At 37.0% G+C, this 22,152-nt stretch overlaps 1 protein-coding gene across 5 annotated transcripts in view; it reads left to right on the top strand.

Moving 5' to 3' along the window:
* SLC4A10 (solute carrier family 4 member 10) overlaps positions 1 to 22,152 on the top strand; it is a 146,884-nt gene that overhangs the window by 100,713 nt on the left and 24,019 nt on the right. For 4 of the 5 annotated variants that reach the window (XM_058809717.1, XM_058809715.1, XM_058809719.1 and 1 more), the window contains exons 7-14: positions 597 to 688; positions 5,093 to 5,250; positions 7,060 to 7,147; positions 7,630 to 7,776; positions 8,335 to 8,435; positions 9,809 to 9,983; positions 10,169 to 10,302; positions 11,761 to 12,006. In XM_058809717.1, coding sequence (XP_058665700.1) covers positions 597 to 688; positions 5,093 to 5,250; positions 7,060 to 7,147; positions 7,630 to 7,776; positions 8,335 to 8,435; positions 9,809 to 9,983; positions 10,169 to 10,302; positions 11,761 to 12,006 — 1,141 coding nt within the window. The remainder of the gene's footprint in view (positions 1 to 596; positions 689 to 5,092; positions 5,251 to 7,059; positions 7,148 to 7,629; positions 7,777 to 8,334; positions 8,436 to 9,808; positions 9,984 to 10,168; positions 10,303 to 11,760; positions 12,007 to 22,152) is intronic. The other variant, XM_058809716.1, reaches the window with a different exon arrangement.

Below are 22,152 nucleotides of genomic sequence, written 5' to 3'. Positions count from 1 at the left end.
ACTGAATCCTCACAGGATTTTTTTTGAAAATGTGTTTACTGAAACATTTGTTTTATACATGTCCATAATCACATTTTTCAATACTGAGATTATAAATCAGTTATTTTCCAATATATTTATTTTTATACCAGTCCACTTTTATGTTGTTTTTTGTAGTTGTTATAATCAGGACATTCTTATACACATGAGTAACTTTGTGAAAATTCATAATCCTATTTAGGTCAATGAGGATTACTTTTGTAGACAGGTATTACCCAAAATTGGCAGCTCCTCAAATTATTTACAAGAGCTGTGTGAAGGCAGGACTTTCCCCAAATGTATATCTTTAGAATTGTATGCTTTAATTGGTATAGAAATTTTGTCTTCTAATATCCAACAGTATCTTTTATATTTTTGAAATTACCTTCTCACATTCCTAGCTACACATGATGAATGTTCTATCTTTTGAGAATGTGTTATTCTAAATAAGTTTTTAATTTAAATGCCATGTTTAGGTGCATCATATATCTGTGATATGAAATGTATGCAGAGCTCTAATAATTGTGTCATTGGATGTTGCTTTATTTATAGACCTGTAATAATGGTACTTTTTTTAGCAGGTCAGGTTGTTTCCCCACAGGCTACTCCAGCCTGTAATGAAAACAAAAATGATGTGAGCAGAGAAAACAGCACTGTTGACTTCAGCAAGGTAAGTGTTCACTGATGGTGAAGAGAGCTTCCTGGCTGCCAAACAGATATTTAAAATTAAATAAAATGAATCTATACAAGTCAGGAAAATCTGTAAAGTGTAGATTTCACTTTAGCATTGAAGTTTTGTGTGCACTGCAGTACGGTTTCTCTTTGACAAAACAGAATCTTACATTTTCTTTCTAAATTATATGTAAGAGGAAATCACAGTTTAGGAACACAGATAAATTTAATATCATAGGTGTATATTTGTAGGAGAAACGTTACAAATTAACAGAAAATTATCTAAGTAGGAAAGTAATTCAGAATTCCTATAATTCACATTTACCTCAGATTTTTACTTTCTGTAGAAGTGATGTGTGAATGCAAACTATGCTTTTTATAACCTGAACTCGTGGATTCCAGATGTCTCAAACAGAATGTGTTTCTGTAAACCTACAACTTAATTCTTCTGGCAAGCCAAGATCTTTCAGTACACTTTACAAAAGATGTTAACTGTTCAGTAGTGGAGATTGCAATGACAGTTCAATGTTAGATAGCAAAGAAAAGCAAACAGCTCCTCAGCTTTAATGTGAAGGAGAATCCTCATTTGTGTAAGAAGTCTGTATGTACCTAAGGCAGTCACAATGGGGACAGATGACAGGCCTGACAGGGATGGATGACTTCAGCTGACACATTAGTGCAACAAAGGTTGAGTAAGTGAAGAAAGGTGATTTAAACCAAAATTCTGAAGAACAGCACTTTGAGTCTGTTGAATTTTAATGTTAGTGCAGCTGAGCTAAAAGTAGAGTTATGTGATTGCTCCATCTGGTGCCAGACTTATTTCCTAGCAGCAGTAGCTATTTGCATCATTTGAATTTTTGACTGAACATTCTAGACTATGAATTGTATATGGCTGAAATGAGAGGGGAAACTGATCTTTCTGTCAATGACAATGAGAAAAAAGGAGGCTGGCTGGGAATGTATTATGAACCACATTTCTGTAGAGGCAGCGAGAACATCCATAAACAGTGGCAAGCTGTTAAAAATCTGATAATAATCCTTTAAACACATTTCGAACTAAAATTATGCTTTAAACAGTCAAGTACAATATTGGTTTCATGATATTTATATTAAAGTCTTAAGTAAAACTAATTGGTTTTGCCAGTACTCTAATATCAAGATGTAAAATTGGTAAAGGTTATAAAATATAAATATAATTATCTATTCAAAATTAATTTATGCAGAACTGAAGGGAATTACTTCAGTTTCAGTAGTGCTTTTCTTGAACATTTCTCCAGTTGCTTTGAGTGTTTTAGGATCCAAATCCCAATCAGTTCTCTAACTGAAATTCTGTTTGTATTAAACAAGAATGGGAGCTGCATCATTTGATCTTTCACTCATTATTTTTGTAGTGCTGCAGCTTTGCTGATCAAAAGAGCTATTCCCATTTAAACTAGCTGGAAGAAATCAACATTTCATCTTTTTCTAACCTCAACAGTGATGGATACCAACAAGGAAGTCAGGAATATGAAAGGAAGAACTTTTGTTAGGAGGAATGAAATAACAGTAAAGGATTGTAATCTAATACCTTTCTTTTTGACTGACTTTAAATAGATCCATTTATCCTTTTGAAGATGCATAAGTGCAGTTTCCCCTTGAAATGTGCTATTGCAATAACTCCCAATGGTTATAATTGGAATTATATGCACAGATTGAGAGGAAAGTAGAGCAGTACAGTAATTTTCTCTTGAGTATTGTGATTTCTTGCTTTAATTTCATTCCAGATATTAATTTCATTTATCTTCTACAAAAAAAGCACCTTTGACTACCTCACATATTCTCTCTTTGCTAATCTGTCTCCCTTGGGCTATGTCTAATATTCCAAATTTGGAGCTGATTCAAAAAGCTGACTTAATCTGGAAACTGCATTGAGACTGTGTTGATTGTATTGGTATCTATCTATGAAAAATGTGAGACAGGCACTGAAAGTGTCTTGAGTGTTACTTCAGGAGCATGGAGAGATGGTTTGTGCTGTTTGTAAATGTGTCACTGCTCTTCCTCTGCTGCCACCACCAGGACTTTGTGTTCTCAGGGTGAGGGGGAGGTGATCTGTCCCAGCACCACTTTAGCCCCTGTCTGAGCAGAATGGGGGTGATGGCTTAAGAACTTCACCTGGCTCATTTCTACTTTTTATGCCAAAGACTGAAGGGAACATTAATTCTCCTGAAACACAAAACGGATGAAGAGACTGTACCCAGATCCCTTCTCACAGCAGCATCCCTGTGCTCTGTGTGGAAACATCATTTCTGAGACAAACCCCTGTCCCATTCTGACAGAGTTTGCTCTTTCAAATGCAATGTGAAGCAACTGACTGGTGTTGAATGCCTGCTTATAAATAAATTTGATTAATATGTTTTACTAAGAAGGGATGTTGGGTTTAGTTTGTCTTCATGTCAGTTTATGTTTGGTTTCAGGTTAGATGTCCACCACTCTTCAGTCTTTGAGTTGCCCTGGAGGGACATGGTCTCTGCATTTGTTATTCAGTTTTATATTTCATTGGAGCTTGCCTGGACTATTTAGGGTCAGGTCAGGAATGTGACTTAGGTTAGGGTGCAGATTAAGATGCACATCAGGTCTCTCCAGCTAAAGACCTGGGATAAGAGATGCATTATGCATAGGTTAGATGAAGCATTCTACATGTGTAGCTTCTGCCACTGCCATAAATTCCCTCCAGGACCACCTCCACTCTCATTATGCAGTGAAAGCAGTGCCCTTGGGGTTTGGGTGTGTTTGCTCAGTTTGCTCCTCTGCCAGCTACTTTCCTTTCAATGGGGTTCTCTTCACTACCTAAACAATATTAGACAGTATTAGAATCTCAAGCTGAGAAATAGTACAGGAAATGTCTGGAAATACTTTCTTGTAGACAGGAGACAGAATGTTTCTTTCAAATTTGAATCTTGTGATCTGTATGTTAGAGGAGCTCATTGTCACAACTGTAGCATATTGTATATGGGACATAAATTATTAAATGCTAAATGCATTTAAATGTTTAATCCATCCATTCACAAGGTAAACTCAGCACAGAATGCAAACTTCTACATGCCTGAAAGACTGCTTTCTTCCTCTCAATTACAAATAACCTGTGACACCAAAATAAGGTGCAGAATGAACCTCAGTTATGTATTTAATCCTGAAGAGTTATTTCATTATTTGAGTGGAGAACAGAATTTACCTCAGTTTTTCAATTTACCTTTAAAAGTACTTGGTCTCCAACCTTCCAGGTTGATCTGGTTCTTGTTTAACTTTGTGAGGTGTTTATTCATCTTTGTAGCTTAGGGAAGCATTAGATATCTCTTTGTGATATCAGCAAACCAAGACTTCATTACACAGGCAACTGTGTTATATCTGAATTCTGATTTAGTGCCAGAGCCATTTGCAAGAAAACAATTTTCTAAATATTACCAAAAACTATGCAAACTAGTACTGACAGATGGCTGTAAGATAGACATTAAAATGGTCCACTTTAACAGTTTATATTGGATTTGGTTGCTGTTGTTGTGTTTAGATTAATAAAAGGAAAGCAAATGACAAAATTCATGCATTTTGAAATGTAGACAATACTGGTGCATAATTAAATTAGACATACATTATATACTTTATTACTCCATGTCAGTCTTTGTTAGAGAGAAAAGTCTAGAGTCATAAAATCCTTCACAAATACCTTGAGCTTATTATAGGAATATCATGATGAAGCTGTGTCTCTGTTTTTCTATCATTCTGCAAAAATCAACATTGCTGCCTAAAATTCCAAAGTTTTTCTTCTGCTTTCTTCTTGCTCTTGAGGCTGTCAAAGCTCATGATAGTTTATTTTCTGTTACTTCAGCAGAAGGGTAACTGTCTTCTGTTAAATCTGAAAACAAAAAAGCTTCTCAGAGTAGAAAAAGGAAAATTGTGTGTAGTGGAATCTATTGTTCTTATCAGTGAGATAATAACACAACAACTATCAGCTATGAATTAATGATTTCCAGAATTGATAATTATGGAAAAATAAGGTGTCTTAATTTCTTCTACTGTTATGATTTTTATTAAGTATTCATGCTGTTATGAGTATAGATAAAAAGCATTACTAGGATATTTATCCTATATTCTTAAAAATATTTTGAATTTTATTTGTTGTCTTTATAAATTAATTCTGTAGTGCTTTGTTTCCAAGAAAAATCAGTCAAATAATTAATATCTAGTTTGGTTTAGAGAAACATTTTTATGGAAAGAAAAATATTCAACAGACAAGAACAGTGGAACTGCTCAACTGAAATAGCCAAGGTTATAGTGCAGTGATCAGAAAGACTCTGTCAACAAAGCAGGGGAAAGAAAAAACCCCTGTGAGTAACTTTTAGGTTGTAATTTAATATACTTTCCCCAGGTTGACCTACACTTCATGAAAAAGATACCACCTGGAGCTGAAGCATCAAACATCTTGGTTGGTGAGCTTGAGTTCCTGGACCGCGCCGTGGTGGCTTTTGTCAGGTTGTCTCCTGCAGTGCTGCTCACAGGCCTGGCTGAAGTTCCAATTCCAACCAGGTACAGCTGGGCTGTCCTGCTTCGTGTTCCCCTGAGGACCCTGTGGGGACAGGGTGATGTGACCCTTTGGTTTGCCATTTACTGAGTGAGGAATTTGGTTTGCTCTTTGACAGAGACATCTCTCAGCCTTCCGCTCCCCCTGTAAATGATGTGTGGGTATATTCAGACACATGCTAGTTTTGGGTACTTCACAGATGTAGAAATGTACGTGATAACAAACAGTTTATCCAAGCAAACTGGTATTACTCCAGATGAAGTATCTTACTAAGGTGAAATATTCAACTTCATAGAATATTTCATCTGGAACTGAAACTACTTGTGTGATACTGCATCATTTTGTACAGAACTAAAACAAAATGAAGATGGAATTGAGAAAAGGCGAAAAGCAAACTTTAATTTGGTTGACTAGGGAAAGTGAGTGAATGGATTGAGAACATGCTGTAAATATATTCTGAAAAAATTTTTACTTCTTCAGAAATTTACTTTGCATGGTAAAAAATGAGACTTTTAACTATAAATTGTTTTTTAATTAATTTTTTCCAAGTTGAAACTTTTTCTGATGGAGTACTTTGATTCTGAAAACAAATTGAGGAATTAAAAAAAAAAAGTCTAAAATAGACCTTGTATTCAAATAGAAGAAAATTGGGATAGATCTGTGGTTACATTGTGTCCTGCTGAGGTTAATTCAGATCAAAACTCCAGAGTGATTCTCCCATTTCTGTGTTCACTAACTTAACAATTATTGCGGAATCCACCCCCCATCTCCCCTTTTTTTTTTTTTTTTTTTTAATTAATTTGTGCATATGTTTCTGCACACATTCTGTCTTTCTTTCCCCTTCCCTCTTTTAGTTTCTATGAAAGTAGAATTCCAACAGTATGCAGTATTGTATTCCAGTTTGTGATGCTCAGGGCACTCACATATCACACTCATGTTATGCTATGAAATGCAATGCTGAGACTCAGATTCTTGCTTCTAACCAAATAAACATTTTCTTTGAGCTGTACTTTGTAGTTACTTTGGATGTTACCTTTTTGATGTTTTCTAGTTTTTGCATGTGTATAAGAAACACTGAGGGAATTGGCTTTGGAAAAAGCTTTTCCTTGTAATCTCTCCCAAATTCCGACAAGAAAAAAAAACTACAAAGAGGAGAATAACAGATTTCTTGATTTTTGGTCAAAATGAAAATAGTTACTAATTAGGACAATAAAATGTTTCTGCAAAAATTTGTATGCAATAAAAAAAATCAGTAATATACATCAGAGTACTGTCTTTTGCATTTTAGCAAAACTGAGAGTTTTAGTTATTTTGTTTGAACAAATCCTTTGCCTTTTATAGAACTTTACTTGCTTACAGCCTCAAGTAGAGACTGTCCAGAGCCTTAATGGGAGTAAAAATTATTTTTAAATTATTTTATTTGGGTAAATTTAACATCTCCAATATTGCAATAATTTATGTAACCATAACTATTCTGTTGAATTAACAGAATTAAGTAAAATAATGTGTGCTGTACATAGATTAGAATTGTATACATTTATTATGTAAGTTAAGGTTTATTATGTAAGGAGGTTTTGGTAGCCTCAATCAAGACTGACTGTTAAGTTTATGACATATTTTTGGAAGCTATTTTCATATTCTTTTTCTAAGCAAAGCTTCATGTTTAAATGCATGTGTGAGGATCTTGAAGGAGATTATATATAGTGTTTATCTGAGAGATTCTTCTAGTCCACATTTTAGATATTTCTGTAATATTTATATTCATTTCAACCATCTATGCTTTACAATTTCTCAGATTTTCTTTTAATTTGCAGATTTTTGTTCATTCTTCTTGGACCACTGGGTAAAGGCCAACAATACCATGAGATTGGAAGATCTATTGCAACACTAATGACAGATGAGGTATTTTTATTCATGGTTCAGTTTTGTACTAACTGAAGAGGTGTAATAGGGAATCTCCAATCCTTCAGATGAAATGTCCCTAATCGTTCTGGTGATGACAACCAGCATTCTAACTCATTTCATGATCCTGTGACAGCCCAGATTATACTGCTGTAAGGGGATAACAAAAGGAGAAACGATATTCATAAGCAAAGATGTCTTCACCAATAAGATTCCATTTTACACAGTTGCTTTCGAGTGGATTTAATTTTGTTTAAACTGCAAAATCTCTCAAATATTTAGACGCCATAAAGATGTTTTTCTGTAGCAGCTGGAATCTCTATGAGAGCTAAGTACCAGAAGCTATTTTCAGTTGAAGCTGAGATTGTTCGGTGGGAACTTTACAAAGTGTGCTCTATTTCAGAGAAGTGGGGCCATTATTTTAGAGACAGTTGCTTTTCAATCTCTTTTTCCTCCCACACACACGTCTCTATTTTTCACAGGTATTCCATGATGTTGCTTACAAAGCAAAGGACCGCAATGACTTGGTGTCTGGAATTGATGAGTTTCTTGATCAGGTTACTGTTCTCCCTCCTGGAGAGTGGGACCCAACAATTCGAATAGAACCACCTAAAAATGTTCCCTCTCAGGTTTGTACAGTGTAAAATTCAGACACTTTTAAAAGTTGTAGTGAATTTTTATTATGTAGATTTAAGTCTCATTAATTTAGCATTTAGCAAAGTCACTATGTTTTGCATGCTGTTTTTATTTTAGGTTAATTTTCTTTAGAAGAACCCTTGACTTGCAAGCATACAGTATAGTGCTGACATTTGGTTTAGTTCAGTACTAGTTCTCTCCTGAGTAAATACAGGCAGTTGTATCTAAAGATAGTAAATTCAGGGATAAGTGGTCTTAAGCATCCTTGCATATTCCAAATAGCCATCGTTTGCTTTTGTTCTAAGCTTATTGCAAGAATTGATCAAGGCTTGTTACTCTTTAAAATGTTTTCTGATACAAGATTTTTTTGAGATCAGTTCTTTAAATTTCATAGAATCACAATTCTTTTCACTATTAACTGTCTGGTAATAGAACTCCTTTACAGCTTATGAGAAGCTCATGCTGACGAATCTTAAAATTAAATTTTCATGTTTAAGCTTTTAACTGTTTCAGTACTAAAACCCATGAGAAATATTTTTTCCTTCTGGTAGGAGAAGCGTAAGATCCCAGGAGTGCCAAATGGAACTGCAGCCCATGGGGAAGCAGAACATCCTGGGGGACACTCTGGACCAGAACTGCAGCGCACTGGAAAGTTAGTGAATCATATTCCAAATCTTAGGTGTTCAAAGTGATGTTCAGAGGGAATCACAAGGGTCTGGTTCTCTCAGAAGTGTCTTGGTGCATAATTTCTTTCAGGCCTTTGTCCTGATTTGCATGTGCCACGTAGCTGAAGAGGACAATACATGCTCATTTGCAGAGAGCAGGAGAGGGCAAGAGGGTTTGAGTTTTCTCATTGTATTTATTGCAACCTCCTTTCTCTAATATTTACAAAGGTCAGACCTTTCTTAAACTTGATTAATGTTTCTTGGTTTTGTACAGGATGAAGGGAAACTTGGTATAGTGTTGTGCCATATATTGTGAATACTTACAGCTCTTTTGTAGTTGAAGTTTCTGGGTTGGGCAGCTCTAGCATTTCTTTTTTACCTCAGTAAGCCATGATATGTCCTGGTACATGAGGCTGTGGTTACCTTGGTGGCTGCAGTACACAGAATGAAGAATTTGCCCCAAGGAATACTTTCCTCTCATCTAATGTGGTGTGGTGTAAGTGCATCAGCTGTCAGTGGCTGCCTTAGTGCATTGTAGCTGGGCAATAGATGTTTTACTTTGCTGCCTCCTGATATTTAAATACCGTTCCTGCCTTTAGCATTAAGCTAAAGATGCAGCTGCAGTGCTGGTGTACACTGGGGCAGGGCAGGTGATGGCCAGTCTGGCTGGAAGTTGTTCTCTCACCAGAGAACCTGCTAATTGACAGCTTGAAGGATTGTTTTAATATTTAGGAGGTAGTAGCACCAACCTTCTCCTTTACCTCTGCAGCATCTGATACATTGTGTGCCTGTGAGGAAAAGAGCATTGTGGGGTTATTTACTTTAGCTGTATGGTATTTTGTAAGGGACCGTCTGTTCCTAAATATTTGATTATACTTGACACAGTGTAAATGACAAAAGATGACAGCTCTTGTCCTTGAAAAATGGTAGCATATATTAATTTCTGTCATCAAGTGTATTTAGGAACAGGTTCTCAAATAAAGAATGTGAAGCTGATGTATGCAAATAGGCACTGTGATACCTCTCTAATTAATGTAAAGAATTATTTCATGTAATAAACAGTTTGGTTTAGTGCATGGGAGCAAGGAACTGTTCAGAACTTTGGTGTCTGGATGATGAGTTGAAGAATTTATAAAAGAGACATGGAAATTAGTTTGTTTTAAAACCACAATAATTTCATGGTTGAAGTTACAAAGACAGGCTTCCTATAAACTTTTTTTTTTTGGAAGGGTGAAGGATAAGAGTATGAATCATTTGATCAAGGAACAGTAGCATCTCTGCAGTGTGATTGAGGCAATATTGTAAAAGAAAGTTTTGTGTGCCACCTTAATTGATTTGAACTCTTCTGTGTTTTCTTTAGATTTTTTGGAGGATTAATTTTAGATATCAAAAGAAAAGCCCCCTTCTTCTGGAGTGACTTCAGGGATGCTCTCAGTCTGCAGTGTCTGGCATCATTTTTGTTTCTCTACTGTGCTTGCATGTCTCCTGTCATCACATTTGGTGGTCTGCTGGGAGAAGCAACTGAAGGTCGTATAGTATGTGTTAAATCTGAACTTTTAAAACAAACTTATAGTCCTAGTTTTGTGGTTTGTATTTCCTTACTGTTGCATGAATCACCTTTATATATTGGTGTTTCAATGTTTAGAAGGCTATGGACTAAGACATTGCAAAAAGAACCTGTTTGAAAATTTATGGACACTTCTCTCTGTGTTGTATTCAGAGTGCAATAGAATCACTGTTTGGAGCATCCATGACTGGAATTGCCTACTCTCTTTTTGGTGGACAGCCTCTCACTATTCTTGGCAGCACAGGACCAGTTTTAGTGTTTGAGAAGATCTTATTCAAATTTTGCAAGTAAGTGAAGATCATGATATTCCTCATCCTTCATTTGTTTTTAGGTAAAAGTAGAGACACCTATCCCAAAGTTGAAATTCTTTGAAATTCTAAGCAATGCACTACAAGATAAATTGTTGCCTTTATCATGTTTCAGAGTCCAAAAATTATGCAGTGAGTTGGTAAAGCAGAAAGGTGAATTTTTCTTAAATTTCTTCCTTTTAAAGCCTTCCCTTCCCTTCCCTTCCCTTCCCTTCCCTTCCCTTCCCTTCCCTTCCCTTCCCTTCCCTTCCCTTCCCTTCCCTTCCCTTCCCTTCCCTTCCCTTCCCTTCCCTTCCCTTCCCTTCCCTTCCCTTCCCTTCCCTTCCCTTCCCTTCCCTTCCCTTCCCTTCCCTTCCCTTCCCTTCCCTTCCCTTCCCTTCCCTTCCCTTCCCTTCCCTTCCCTTCCCTTCCCTTCCCTTCCCTTCCCTTCCCTTCCCTTCCCTTCCCTTCCCTTCCCTTCCCTTCCCTTCCCTTCCCTTCCCTTCCCTTCCCTTCCCTTCCCTTCCCTTCCCTTCCCTTCCCTTCCCTTCCCTTCCCTTCCCTTCCTCCCACCCCTGTTTTGAAGGGAATGACTGCTTCAGGATGTTTGTGGGGATTTTTGGGTTTTCTTTTGAATATTCTCATTCTCTACTCTGAGGTAATATATTTAAATCAGTGGTTTATCTCATCCCTAACTTGAAAGGTGTTGTCTCTCACCAAGAAAGTGCAGGCAGTAGAAGTGGTCCCTCTTTCAATAGTCACTAATACAGAAATGCCATTCCCTCACCTGGACAGAGAGGGGGTGACGTGTCAGAGCCACATTCAGGCTCGTGTGCTGTGCTTGTCATGTCTCTGCCACAGTGTGGGTAAAAATGATGTCTCCATTTGGAAGCCATCATGCTTCTCTGCTATCCAGTCTGCTTTTCTGCCTCACTGCTGTGACAGGGACTTGTGTGGCAGGATCTCCTGCACAACACAGAGTAGGAAACCCCGCTTAGCACTCAGAATTTCTCGCACCTTCCGACAGACCTTTCAGTTTGCTGTGATAATGTCACACGGTGTGTTTGGAGCTCTATTATCATATGCACTAGGCTTACAGAATTTTGATGAAAGTTGTTATAGCTACTCTTTCACAGCTTAAAAAGAAATTGACAGGTGTTGGCTGTTCACAAAGCAGGATATGGGATAAAAAGTGAGTGGACCTTATACACTTTGTGTGTGACTACTCTCAAAGCTGCTCATGTGATTACTTTAATAGAGATAGAACTCTTTGTGTCCTCTTAATTGGGGGAAGAGCTCTGGTCAGGAGGTGACTTGATAAGATCTTCTGTTCACATTAAGTATATAATTTCTGATTCAGACTGTCCCCAAAAAGGAAATTTTGGAGCTGCCTTGTCTCCATTTAATGTGGCTGGACAAAAGGCTGAGTGAGTTGGTGTTTTTTTCTCTCCTTTTTAGAGAGTATGGGTTGTCATACCTTTCTCTGAGAGCCAGCATTGGGCTGTGGACTGCAATCCTGTGCATCATCCTTGTTGCAACTGATGCCAGCTCCCTAGTCTGCTACATTACCCGGTTTACTGAAGAAGCCTTTGCTTCTCTTATCTGCATCATTTTCATTTATGAGGCCTTAGAGAAGCTGTTTCATCTCAGTGAGACATATCCAATCAACATGCATAATAATCTGGAGCTGCTGACAAAGTACTCGTAAGTAAGATTTCTTCTCTTAAACTGTTAGGGTTTTTTATCCACAGGTTGTTTTCTCTGCAAGGAGCACAGCAGGAAGAGTTTGCAGCAGTTGCAGCATGTAGAAGCTACTCAGTCACTATGGTGTCTTATGGAAGTAGTAATTACTGGGGGGATGTGTACAAGCAGGACATATTTACTTAAGATAAGTAAAAAATTTATTTCCAGACTTGAGGTTTGGAAAAGCTTCAATATAATTAACCTGGAAATCCTAGAATTAAAAATAGGACTTAAAGGGACCTCGGTTTTAGATCTCTATTCATTCTTATTTAATGAGACTTAATTCATGGTCTCTTCCTGTAACCTTGTACTTATGATTTATAATCTTTACATGGCAACAGGATATTCAGGTAATGTTTGTATATCATATTTATCTTGTTTTGTTTTGGTTTTTTTTTTTCCCCCAAATTGAAAGGTTTACCTTTCTAAAAGGTTATAAATTGATGTACCTCCTTTATTTTTACCTCCATGGCATTTAGCTCCAAGTTTAATTTACAGGAGCTGAAGTGGACTTGGAATTGTTAGATGGATCTCAGTAGCTCATAATCAATTTGTTCTTAATACAAAGATTTTTAATCTAGCTCCATTTAAACAGCTTTACTTTATTGTGAAGTTTAAACAGGTACTAATCTACTTGGGGAATAAAAAAGTGAATTGCTTTTATCAATATTGTTTCATTGAGAAGTAAACCCTCACAGACCTGTTTCTTTGATATGAGAATAAAAATGTTGTTCTAGTAAAGGACAAGATCCTAGTCTGTCCTGAGGCCAGTTAAGCTTGGTCACATCAGTAAATAAAATTTAATTAAAAAACATTTCAATGAAAATCCCTCTCCAGAAATCTCTTTATTTCATTGAACCCATTTGAACCCTCTGCATGAGCTGGGTGGGGCCCTAAAGCAACAGTGCTTGAACAGTGCCACATCTTCTGTTCACTGGAAAAACAGGAGTGTCTCTACCAAATGTCTCATTTGCATTTTAAGCTGGGAAAAACAGAACACAGCAACAGAGAAAACATTTGAGCTTTGTGTATATTATCACTAGAAAAATAGTTAGCAAAGCCTGAATCTGAATGTACATTATGTACCTTAATACACAGAACAAGTTAGAGAAGCCATAGTTCTGCTGTGACACGCTCTCATTATGCTGAAAGTATTATTATTCCTCTCTAATAGTTTAATCAGTAGACAAAGGAATATTAATTTGAAGAGAAAGCAACAGGCATCAAGACCATGCATGCAGTTGAGGTAATATCCTCTTGTATAACTTATATCACCTTCTATGAAGTAGGTATTTTACTCTGAAGACCTTCATATAGCAGAGTCTTTGCAGATTTTTTTCTTTTCCTTGAACATGGTGTCCTCCTATAATTTTGAAAATCAGATGTTGAAATGCTATACAAAGACAAAAAATTATTTAGAAAACATTTACCAGGTGGAGTGAGGTATTAAAATCTGTCATGGAAAGAAACATGGTTTCCTGGGTAGCTGTACTAATGATTAGCTGAATCCCATAATATTGCTAGAGATTTCAGAGAAATGAGTTTGACAGTCCTGCTTGCAGGGGAACAGTCATAGTTATGTCTATATTTTCTTAATGTTTTCTCGTTATAATCCTTGTATTAATCAATAGATGTTGTTGGTTTTGTTTAGAATGCCATGCAATAATCAGAATCCCAGACTGGTTTTTGAAGGGTGGTGTTTTATTGCTGCCTGCTCTTGGTAACTGAGCAATGTATGTAAAATGTGCAGAACACACAGAATGATAAAAGAGTAGCCTTTGTCATCCTCCAGTTACATCTATTGACCTGTCCTGGCATACAGTTTTGGAATACCAGCACAACAGTTTTAGATTTTTCAAATACAAGTCCTGAACAATAAGTGTCTTCCAGATGTTTGAAAGAAAGATTTCACCACTGCCTGGTGTTTTCAAACACATATATCAGAATTATTTGATATCACTGATATCAAACTTGAGATAGTATTTTTGTAGTTATTTGAGTTTATTATTTCATACCTATATTTTCTATTATTCTTTCACTCTGTGTGGATAGCACAAATAGATTGCCTTTTAAACTCTTGTATTAAATCTCACACTTGGCACTCACATTGTATCTTCTACTTGTAGCATGATCCTGTTTATTATCAATGATGCATGTAGCAACTGACCCCACTAACAGCAAAATGCCCAGCTGTAGACATACAGCTCTTATGGGATGGAACTTACATTTTTTTTAGCTTTGAAACTGATTTTTAGAAATGGCAGTGTACTGACAATCAATGCATGATGATTACCTTGTAAGAGTATATCTGCTGCTGTCCAAGGATCTGTGCTGTGAACACAGAAAAAGGCTAATTCCAGCCTCTCCTGATCTCTCCATTCCTTTCTCTTTCATCTGAGATTTCTTAGTTATTCAGAACCAGTCCCAAAAGATTGGGAGAATTGAAAGATGTGGTCAGTTGCAACAACTCTGCATCAGATGCCCAAATCAGCTTTCACAGCAGACTTGATGCAACCTGAGCTCCGTGGGCTTGCTGTGCAAATGTGCACATATTGGTGTTACTCTGTCCACACACAGTGGCCTTTTGCCCAGAAGGTGAGATATCACAATTTTTATCCTCACGGGGTCATCACGAGGCATTTCAAGTACTCTCAGTCTCTGCTCAACTCAACTGAGTTCTGGAAAGAGAAACTAAAAGATGGATAAGCATGAAAGTTACTCAAAATAAAAATCTCTCTTTTGTGTACTTGAAACTGGGAAATACTGATTTCACAAGGAATTAGTTTTTCCTGCAGCATTTGATTCCAGTCCTTCTACTTATGGCTTAAATGGGTAACAAACTCAGGCTGAAACTGGTCTTGTCCTTAAAGGACCAGCATACTGTGTTACAGAAGCTAATTAGTATCTGCTGTTTTGCTAATTAAAACAGCTATTTGCATTTTCCTCTTTGGGGATTTTAAAGACAAGTTTTTAATTGTTAGTAAAGCCTTGGCAGGTCTTTAATTAGCCATGGGCGATCTTCAAAAGGTTGAGCAACTCATTTCTCTTTGAATGCTCAACCAAAGCTTATGTAAAACTTTATCTTGGATCTGCAATCTATGGTAGAAAACTTGGGTTGCGCTGTAAAATTTCTGTGTTTTCTGTTGCCCACCACAAAAGTTGATGATAAAATGGTCAGAACACTGAATGTATTTGAAGTTTTTAGTGAATGCTGTGGCCCAGCTGTCCTCTTTTCTCCCATGGGCTTTCTGAGGATGCTCTGATGTCCGCAGGTTGTCTGTCTACATGCCAGTACTGTTCCTTTGCCCTGGTGAAGACATGACTTTGACCCAGGAAAAGTCGTTGGCATTCTGTTCGTGCTCTCTTTGGAGTACTAGAAAGACAAAGAAAGCAGTAATTTTAAATGGTTGGTGTTTCAACCAAATTGAAACCATATTTCAAGTGAAAAGAAAACCCATTCTGTATTTTTGGTGGGCTTGAATTCTGTTACAAACAGTCTCTGTTGCAAGGATTTTATGTAAAATACTGCACTGCATGCATCTCTTATATTTGAGAGTACAGGAGTCATTACTAATATCTGCCGTAATACACCTTAGATGAAGAGAACATTCAGAACAGTTGGGATTTTTTTAAAAAAGTTTTTAATCAAGCACACCCAAATATTTGAAAATTGACTGAAAGTCCTCCTAAAAGATTTCTTAAAAATTGCATTTAGTATTTTACCATTTAAAGTAGAAGGTAGGTTTTGAGTTTATTACAGAATTCTACCTCAAAATGACAAAAATACCTTTTTGCATGATCTTTTTGCATAATGCACTTTTTACTCATTTTTAAATTTTATTTGATACTCTGTATTGAAATACAGAATAAATACAGTGATCTACTTACAGGCAAATCCATTCAGCATTTATATGTAACTTTTTCCTAGATAATCATATTTTTAATATGGATGATAAAGAATAATGCATTTTAGTGATAAATCAAGGGCAGGACAAAGCCTGATTTCCAGTGTGGTACTGTGCTGATTTTTCTTATTTTTAAACTGTATTGTTTTGAAGGAACTTGAATAGAGTAGCTACATTGTTTATTAAATTAAGTACAAATACTTCTTGATCAGAGCATTTCTTTCTAATTTTTTTTTAATGTGACCTTTTTGTATTTGTCATGCCATTAGCATTTGTAGGTTGGCATAGCAACTCTCTTATTTCTGCACTCTCCTCCTCCTGTTTTTATCCTACCCTGGTAGCAAATATATCTCCAGTTAGTGAAACCTGTCTGGAACGCTGATGCCCATCAGTTTTAAAGTGTATATAAAATATTATTTTTGCTAGGAAAAGAGAACCCCATATTGGAGCAGATAAACCCCCCTGGTTTTAAAAGGAAAACAGAATAAGCATTGTGGATGAAAGGAATGTGATTTAGAAAGCAATCCAGTAGTCTTTAAAATACAAGCATTTTAAGATAGTTTTCTTGGAATACAGAAGTTCAGTTATTTCTCAGGGTGAGGTTGCTTGGATCTTTATGTACATTTTTGGTATGTAAATGAATTTTATATACCTTTTTGGTTTTTATTAATTCTTTTTTCAAAGTGATGAATTCATGTTGTTTTAATAATTCTTTACCAGAAGTTACTCAATTATTAACAGATTACATTGAATAATTTTAAAGTGATTTCTTGGCATAGTAATATGCATATTGCAATCTGTCTTGGTATTGACATGCACTTAAGCATTAGGAGTAGAAAATCCCACTCTGATGTAATTAGGGAGCCAAGATCATGTCAATCTCAGTATCATTTCAGGCTATAGAAACTACTGCTTCTAGAAGGCATTGTGAAGATTGGTTTTGTGCATACCACTGTTTGCACAAGCAAGTTTTAAATCTTCCATTATCTATACAAATTAATCTAAAGACATCATTATTGGATGCAAATTAGGTTGGTTCTTACCCTGTATCCCTTAAGCTGCAGGTGGAAGGAGAAGAGTCAGCGATGATGAGCACAGTGTTGCTCATTATGGTCCCAGGCATGTAATTGAATTTCAATTCATGTAATGATTTCTTTGAGGTTAGATATGAAAATAGATTTTCTGTTTCCCTTCTTTATAGTTTTTTTCCTACAGTTAAGTAACTGTGCCATATACTGTGTGTCCTTCCCCAAGAATATCCCTCTTTTTCCCAGAACCATGCAAGTACCATCACTGAGTTTAACTGCTGGTTCCCTTTTGCTTCTTGACAAACCTTGGAATCTAGGATTTCTTTTTCTTTATTCTGTTTTTTCCAAGACTTCTCTGTGCCTGCCCAACTCAGTTGACTTGTTTGTGTCTTTCTCCTTCATTTGCACCCAGGCAGTGCCCACCTTGTTTTGGTCTTTCCTACTACTTGTCCCCTCCACTTTGGAAATGGATCTCCTTGTTAAGCAATTCTCCACAGCATTAAGTTTGTAGTTGAGACCTGGTCTACACAATGCTTTCAAAATCTAGGAAGGCTTACATAAAATCTGTGGGTGGATTTTTACAGTACCTTTATGTGTATTGATGCGTTGCACCTGCACAGTTGAAACTCAAGCTGACCATGTAGCACTGCAATGTATTGCAGTAATTATTTCTGTACCAGCATTATACTGAACCTCTTCTCCTCAAATATATGCACTCTTAAATTTGGAAGTAGGGTGAAGGGACATCCTAGAAGTATTTCACAATGAAAGCTTTCAGATGAATTGTCAGTATCCCCAGAGTTGCACTGCTTTTCTGCATAGGAATTTCTGTGTATGGCAGTTACACACCATAGTGCTGCTGCAAATGTAAGGACTGCATATTGCAGCAGATAGCTAATAAAACTCAACCTTCAAGGTTAACAAAGCTACAATATGATTATAAATCTGTTTTCTAGACTTTCCCTTTGAAAAAACACTATTTTCCTCCTGATGTGCTATCCAAAAGAACTGGATTCTTTGAGATGTCTTCAGGCTAACATCAGTTCCCCTTCTCAGATTTATCTTTGTTTCTCTCTCTGTGAAACTATTGTACTGCTGAGTGCATTGTTTAGGTGCTTCAATAGGCTTTTCTGTTTTCCTCCTGAGCTTAACCAACTAAACTTATACAGCCTTGTAACCTTAGAGAATATTTGTGGATGCCTACTGATGTTCGTGACTGTCAGAGATGGGCCACATAACAGTGGTTGTAATTCAGGATGGCAGAACTCATAAATAAATTAAGAAAAAAATCTTGTCTTGCCATGACAGCTGTGCTGTGAAAAGGTTTCATGATACTGAGAATAGAATTTAACTGACAAGTCCATTTTCCATCACTATTAATTATTTTGTTTCCAGTCTTTTATCCACTGAGCCTTTGATTTAGTTGGTATGAAGGTTGGCACAAGAAGGAATATATGGTAAATAAAATGCCAGGGATCTTCAGGTATTTTAGGTATGAGACAGCAGAGAAGGTATTATTTTATGATACTGTTGTTGTCCTTTTCTCATAGAAGTTGTTAGACAAACAGAAGGATTCTGTGAATGCCCATAATTCCCATGAAAATGGTATATTTGGAGGAAACCTAAACATGCATAGAATAGTGCTATTAATATACTTCAGCTTTGTAAATGCAACATAAAGAATACCTATACCTTACTTTGAAAACAAACCTGGTGATGTTATCTTCCATTTCATGCTGTCATCTTCCTCTGTCTCTGTGAAGTGATCAGTGCACAGCACACTCAGAGCATCCTCTGTGCTAGGGGAAAACCTTCCTACTCATACTACCAAATATGTGCTCTGATATTCAGTGAGACATATTGTTTAAACAAGCACATTTTGCAACTTATTTGTCATACTTGCCTGCAGTTTTTTAAGTATTATACATATTCATATAGAGCAAATCTCATTCTCAGGCTATCTTAAGTGAGCCAGAAAGGCATTTTTCCCTTCTAGCAAGGGGAAATGGTACATTGACTAATCAGGAAGAAGCTGCAGTTGCATCTTTTATAGATCATATCCTTATCTAGTACAAATAGGTGGAGCATACAATATGTAAATGCTGGAAAATAAGAGATCCAAACCAATGCCTGTTGAATTTTAGAAAATCATTGATAGTAAGTGCCTCCTAGTTTTGAAAACCTGCTACTGAAAAATGGCAACTGCCATGGGATGAATGGCCATGGGGCTTTCAAAGGGAGCTGCGCTGTTTAAGTGTGGTTTATTTACTCACAAAAACACTGTCTGAGGCTCTTCTTTGAAGCTGGACAGGCACCATGCTACATTAAAGCCTGTGTAGGGAGCAGAGCATGCATGACAGAGTAAAGAGAAGAAAATGGTGAAGAAATAATCCAAAGAAGCAGGAGTAAGAGGTGGATATTGTAAGGATTGGAAAGACTAGACTGGGGTTAATTTGAAGTGAAAAATTAAATGTAGGAAATAAGTTTCTTGTTTTTCAGTTAACAGAAAATTAGAGTCAGGATGCAAGTGGTTTTAGTAAAGAACATTTTAGTTGTTGAGCAGCCATGATATTTGTATTTTATTGCCAATCTAAAAAAGAGGGGGAAAATATTCCCCAACTTGACATATAAAGCGACAGGATTTTAATTTGCTAACTAATATTCCCTTTCACATAGTCCAGAGAAAGAGGGATAATACAGACAGTCTTTTTGGTGCTATTAAGGATAGTAATAACTGTTCCTTTTGTGGAACAAAGAACACAGATAGTTATCTGAGATTTCCTGAAGTTGCTCTTGTGGGATCCTAGCTCTGCTCTCTGAAAACAGGACAAGTTGTAGATGTTGGATGCAGCAAAGTTAGGATGGCTGTCTCTAATTAATGAAGTGAACGAGACTGAGACTTATGAACCAAAACCTAAAACAACTATGAAATTGTGGGGAGTTAGGGGGGACAAAGAAGGGAAGTGGGGAGTGACCTTATACTGCCTATATGTTACAGTTGAATTGGTGCTGAAGATTATGCTGAAATTTTGATCCTCCTATAAAAGGGAGAGAGATACAGGCTCCAGGGAATACCTGTCTGTCATGCAGTCCTAATTTTTTTTATTTCTAATCTACCTTTGTTCTCCATTCTGATTTGCCTGAGATTTCTTGAGTGCTTTGGAAGGTGTATGGGCAATAAAGACTCCTTGCTCTGGTTATTGTTTCTAGCTAGCAGGTTCAGGTTATTCTTTGTTACGTTCTCATTTTGTCAGTTCTCATCTTAGAACAGTTCTGAGTTGTCTGAAGACTATCTTGTCTGAAATGGTTTGTTTATCTACCTCAGAAGTATAATCTGCTTTCTTTAGACTGTATTAGATTTTTAAATACCCTAAAAGAAAACAAGCTCCACTCATACCATTCTAGCTGCAAAATACGGACATTTTAAATACAGGTAGAGGCCTGTAACTGGGTATCTAGTGCCACTTTAGATCTCTCAGCCTCCAGCTGCTTTGAAAACAAAGGCATGAGTCAACGAAGGTCCTCTCATATCTGGTAACTCATCATGGATATCACAGACACCATGGAGTGTACAGTCACCCATGCTAAACATCTGAATTGCTACCAGGAGATCAGAATGTCTTGCCATATCCAAAAGGGTAAAGATGAAAAATTATTTATTTCTGTCATCAGTGTGATGAAATGGATGTGTTGAGATTGGCAGCAAAGATTGCCCCCCCATAGTGACACCTATGCTTTTGTTACCACAACCAGTGTCAGATTGTTCCCTGTCTTTATTCTAGCCAGGATGAAAGAGAATCAAAAGAATCCTTTTGAATCTTTTAGTATCAGGAAGATGATTGCTGACTTATCATTCAAAGACACAAGAGTACATTGCTAAGTTGGTACTGTATTTAAAGATGAATAGGTTTCTTAGAAAATACAGGCGTTTGTATAGTCTATAACTCATTTGGTAATAGCATAAACTCCCCACAGATCCCTTGTCATGGGCAAGTGCTCAGCACTTCAAACAACTTTACAAGAATGTAAGGGCATTTGAACTCCCAAGAGGAAATTTTTTTTCTGCTTATTCCAGCATTCTGAGTAATATTTTATCAGGAAAATAGAAGGATGTGTTAGTGCTAACTATTCAGCGTATTTTGCATTTTCTGGCAAAACTACTCAAAGTAAAAATGGCAATGAAAGAGACTAAAATACTAAAAATATTAAAGTAGGAAGCATTATTTCATTAATGTGAGATTATCCTTGAAGGTCAGTTACATTGGGAAATAGTTATCATTGAAGCAATTAAATCTGTTGTGAAACAACACATCTTGGTAGATAATGTTTTTATGTTTTGGTGCTGAATGGTACCTTCATTTGTGTTTTCTGGGGTGGACAGGGAGTGTTTTACTATCTCACAGTTCTATAATGTTAAGCAATTAGTGGGATGCTGGAAGACAGTAATACCATGATACAATCTCACATCAAAATGTCAGTGTTGCCAAAACACGTACAATATTGAAAGCAATGCAATGTTGTGGATATCAAAACACTGAGATCATTGTTTGAATGGTCTTCTGAGTAGAAACAGGATCTGGTCTCCACAGTTAGGGCCTAGCTCTGCCCCCATTCAGTGACAGAAGCACTATGCAGGGTGATTTTTGTCTGTGTGGGTGTAGTTTGCACAAGTCCCTTATTTGCTGATCATCAGTCGGCCATTGCTACATGCCTGTGAAGCTTGGTAAAGACCAGACTGGAATGCTGTGCAGGAGGAAAGTGATATTGCTATAGAAATAAACAAATGACCTAATCTGAAGGTGATTTACCTGAGCTGTATTAAACTATAGCTTCAAGTGTCACATTTCTGAGGAAATAGAAATGTTGGCTCCTCTAACCTTTAAATGTAATTTTGCAGTTTGCAGCAAGGGTAGCTGTACCATGTAGTGCTGGCGACAGGCACAGTCTCCCCTTCTAGTGAGGAAGTGTCTGAGTGAGCAGCCCCTGCCAGCCTGGCCGGCTGTAATCAAAGCCTGGCCCAGCGTCCGGCCAGCTGGATCGGTGATGGACACCAGGGCCAGGAGCTCCTGTGCTCCCAGAAAACAGCAGTAACCTCACACAGCCACCTCTGACTGCTGCATGAGCATCCAATACTCCCTTGCAATACATGATGCAGCCATACTGTTTGTTGGCTT

Source organism: Ammospiza caudacuta, chromosome 8, assembly GCF_027887145.1.
Source record: "Ammospiza caudacuta isolate bAmmCau1 chromosome 8, bAmmCau1.pri, whole genome shotgun sequence".
In the NCBI taxonomy this organism is placed as follows: domain Eukaryota; kingdom Metazoa; phylum Chordata; class Aves; order Passeriformes; family Passerellidae; genus Ammospiza; species Ammospiza caudacuta.
This window is presented reverse-complemented; position numbering and strand designations above follow the sequence as displayed.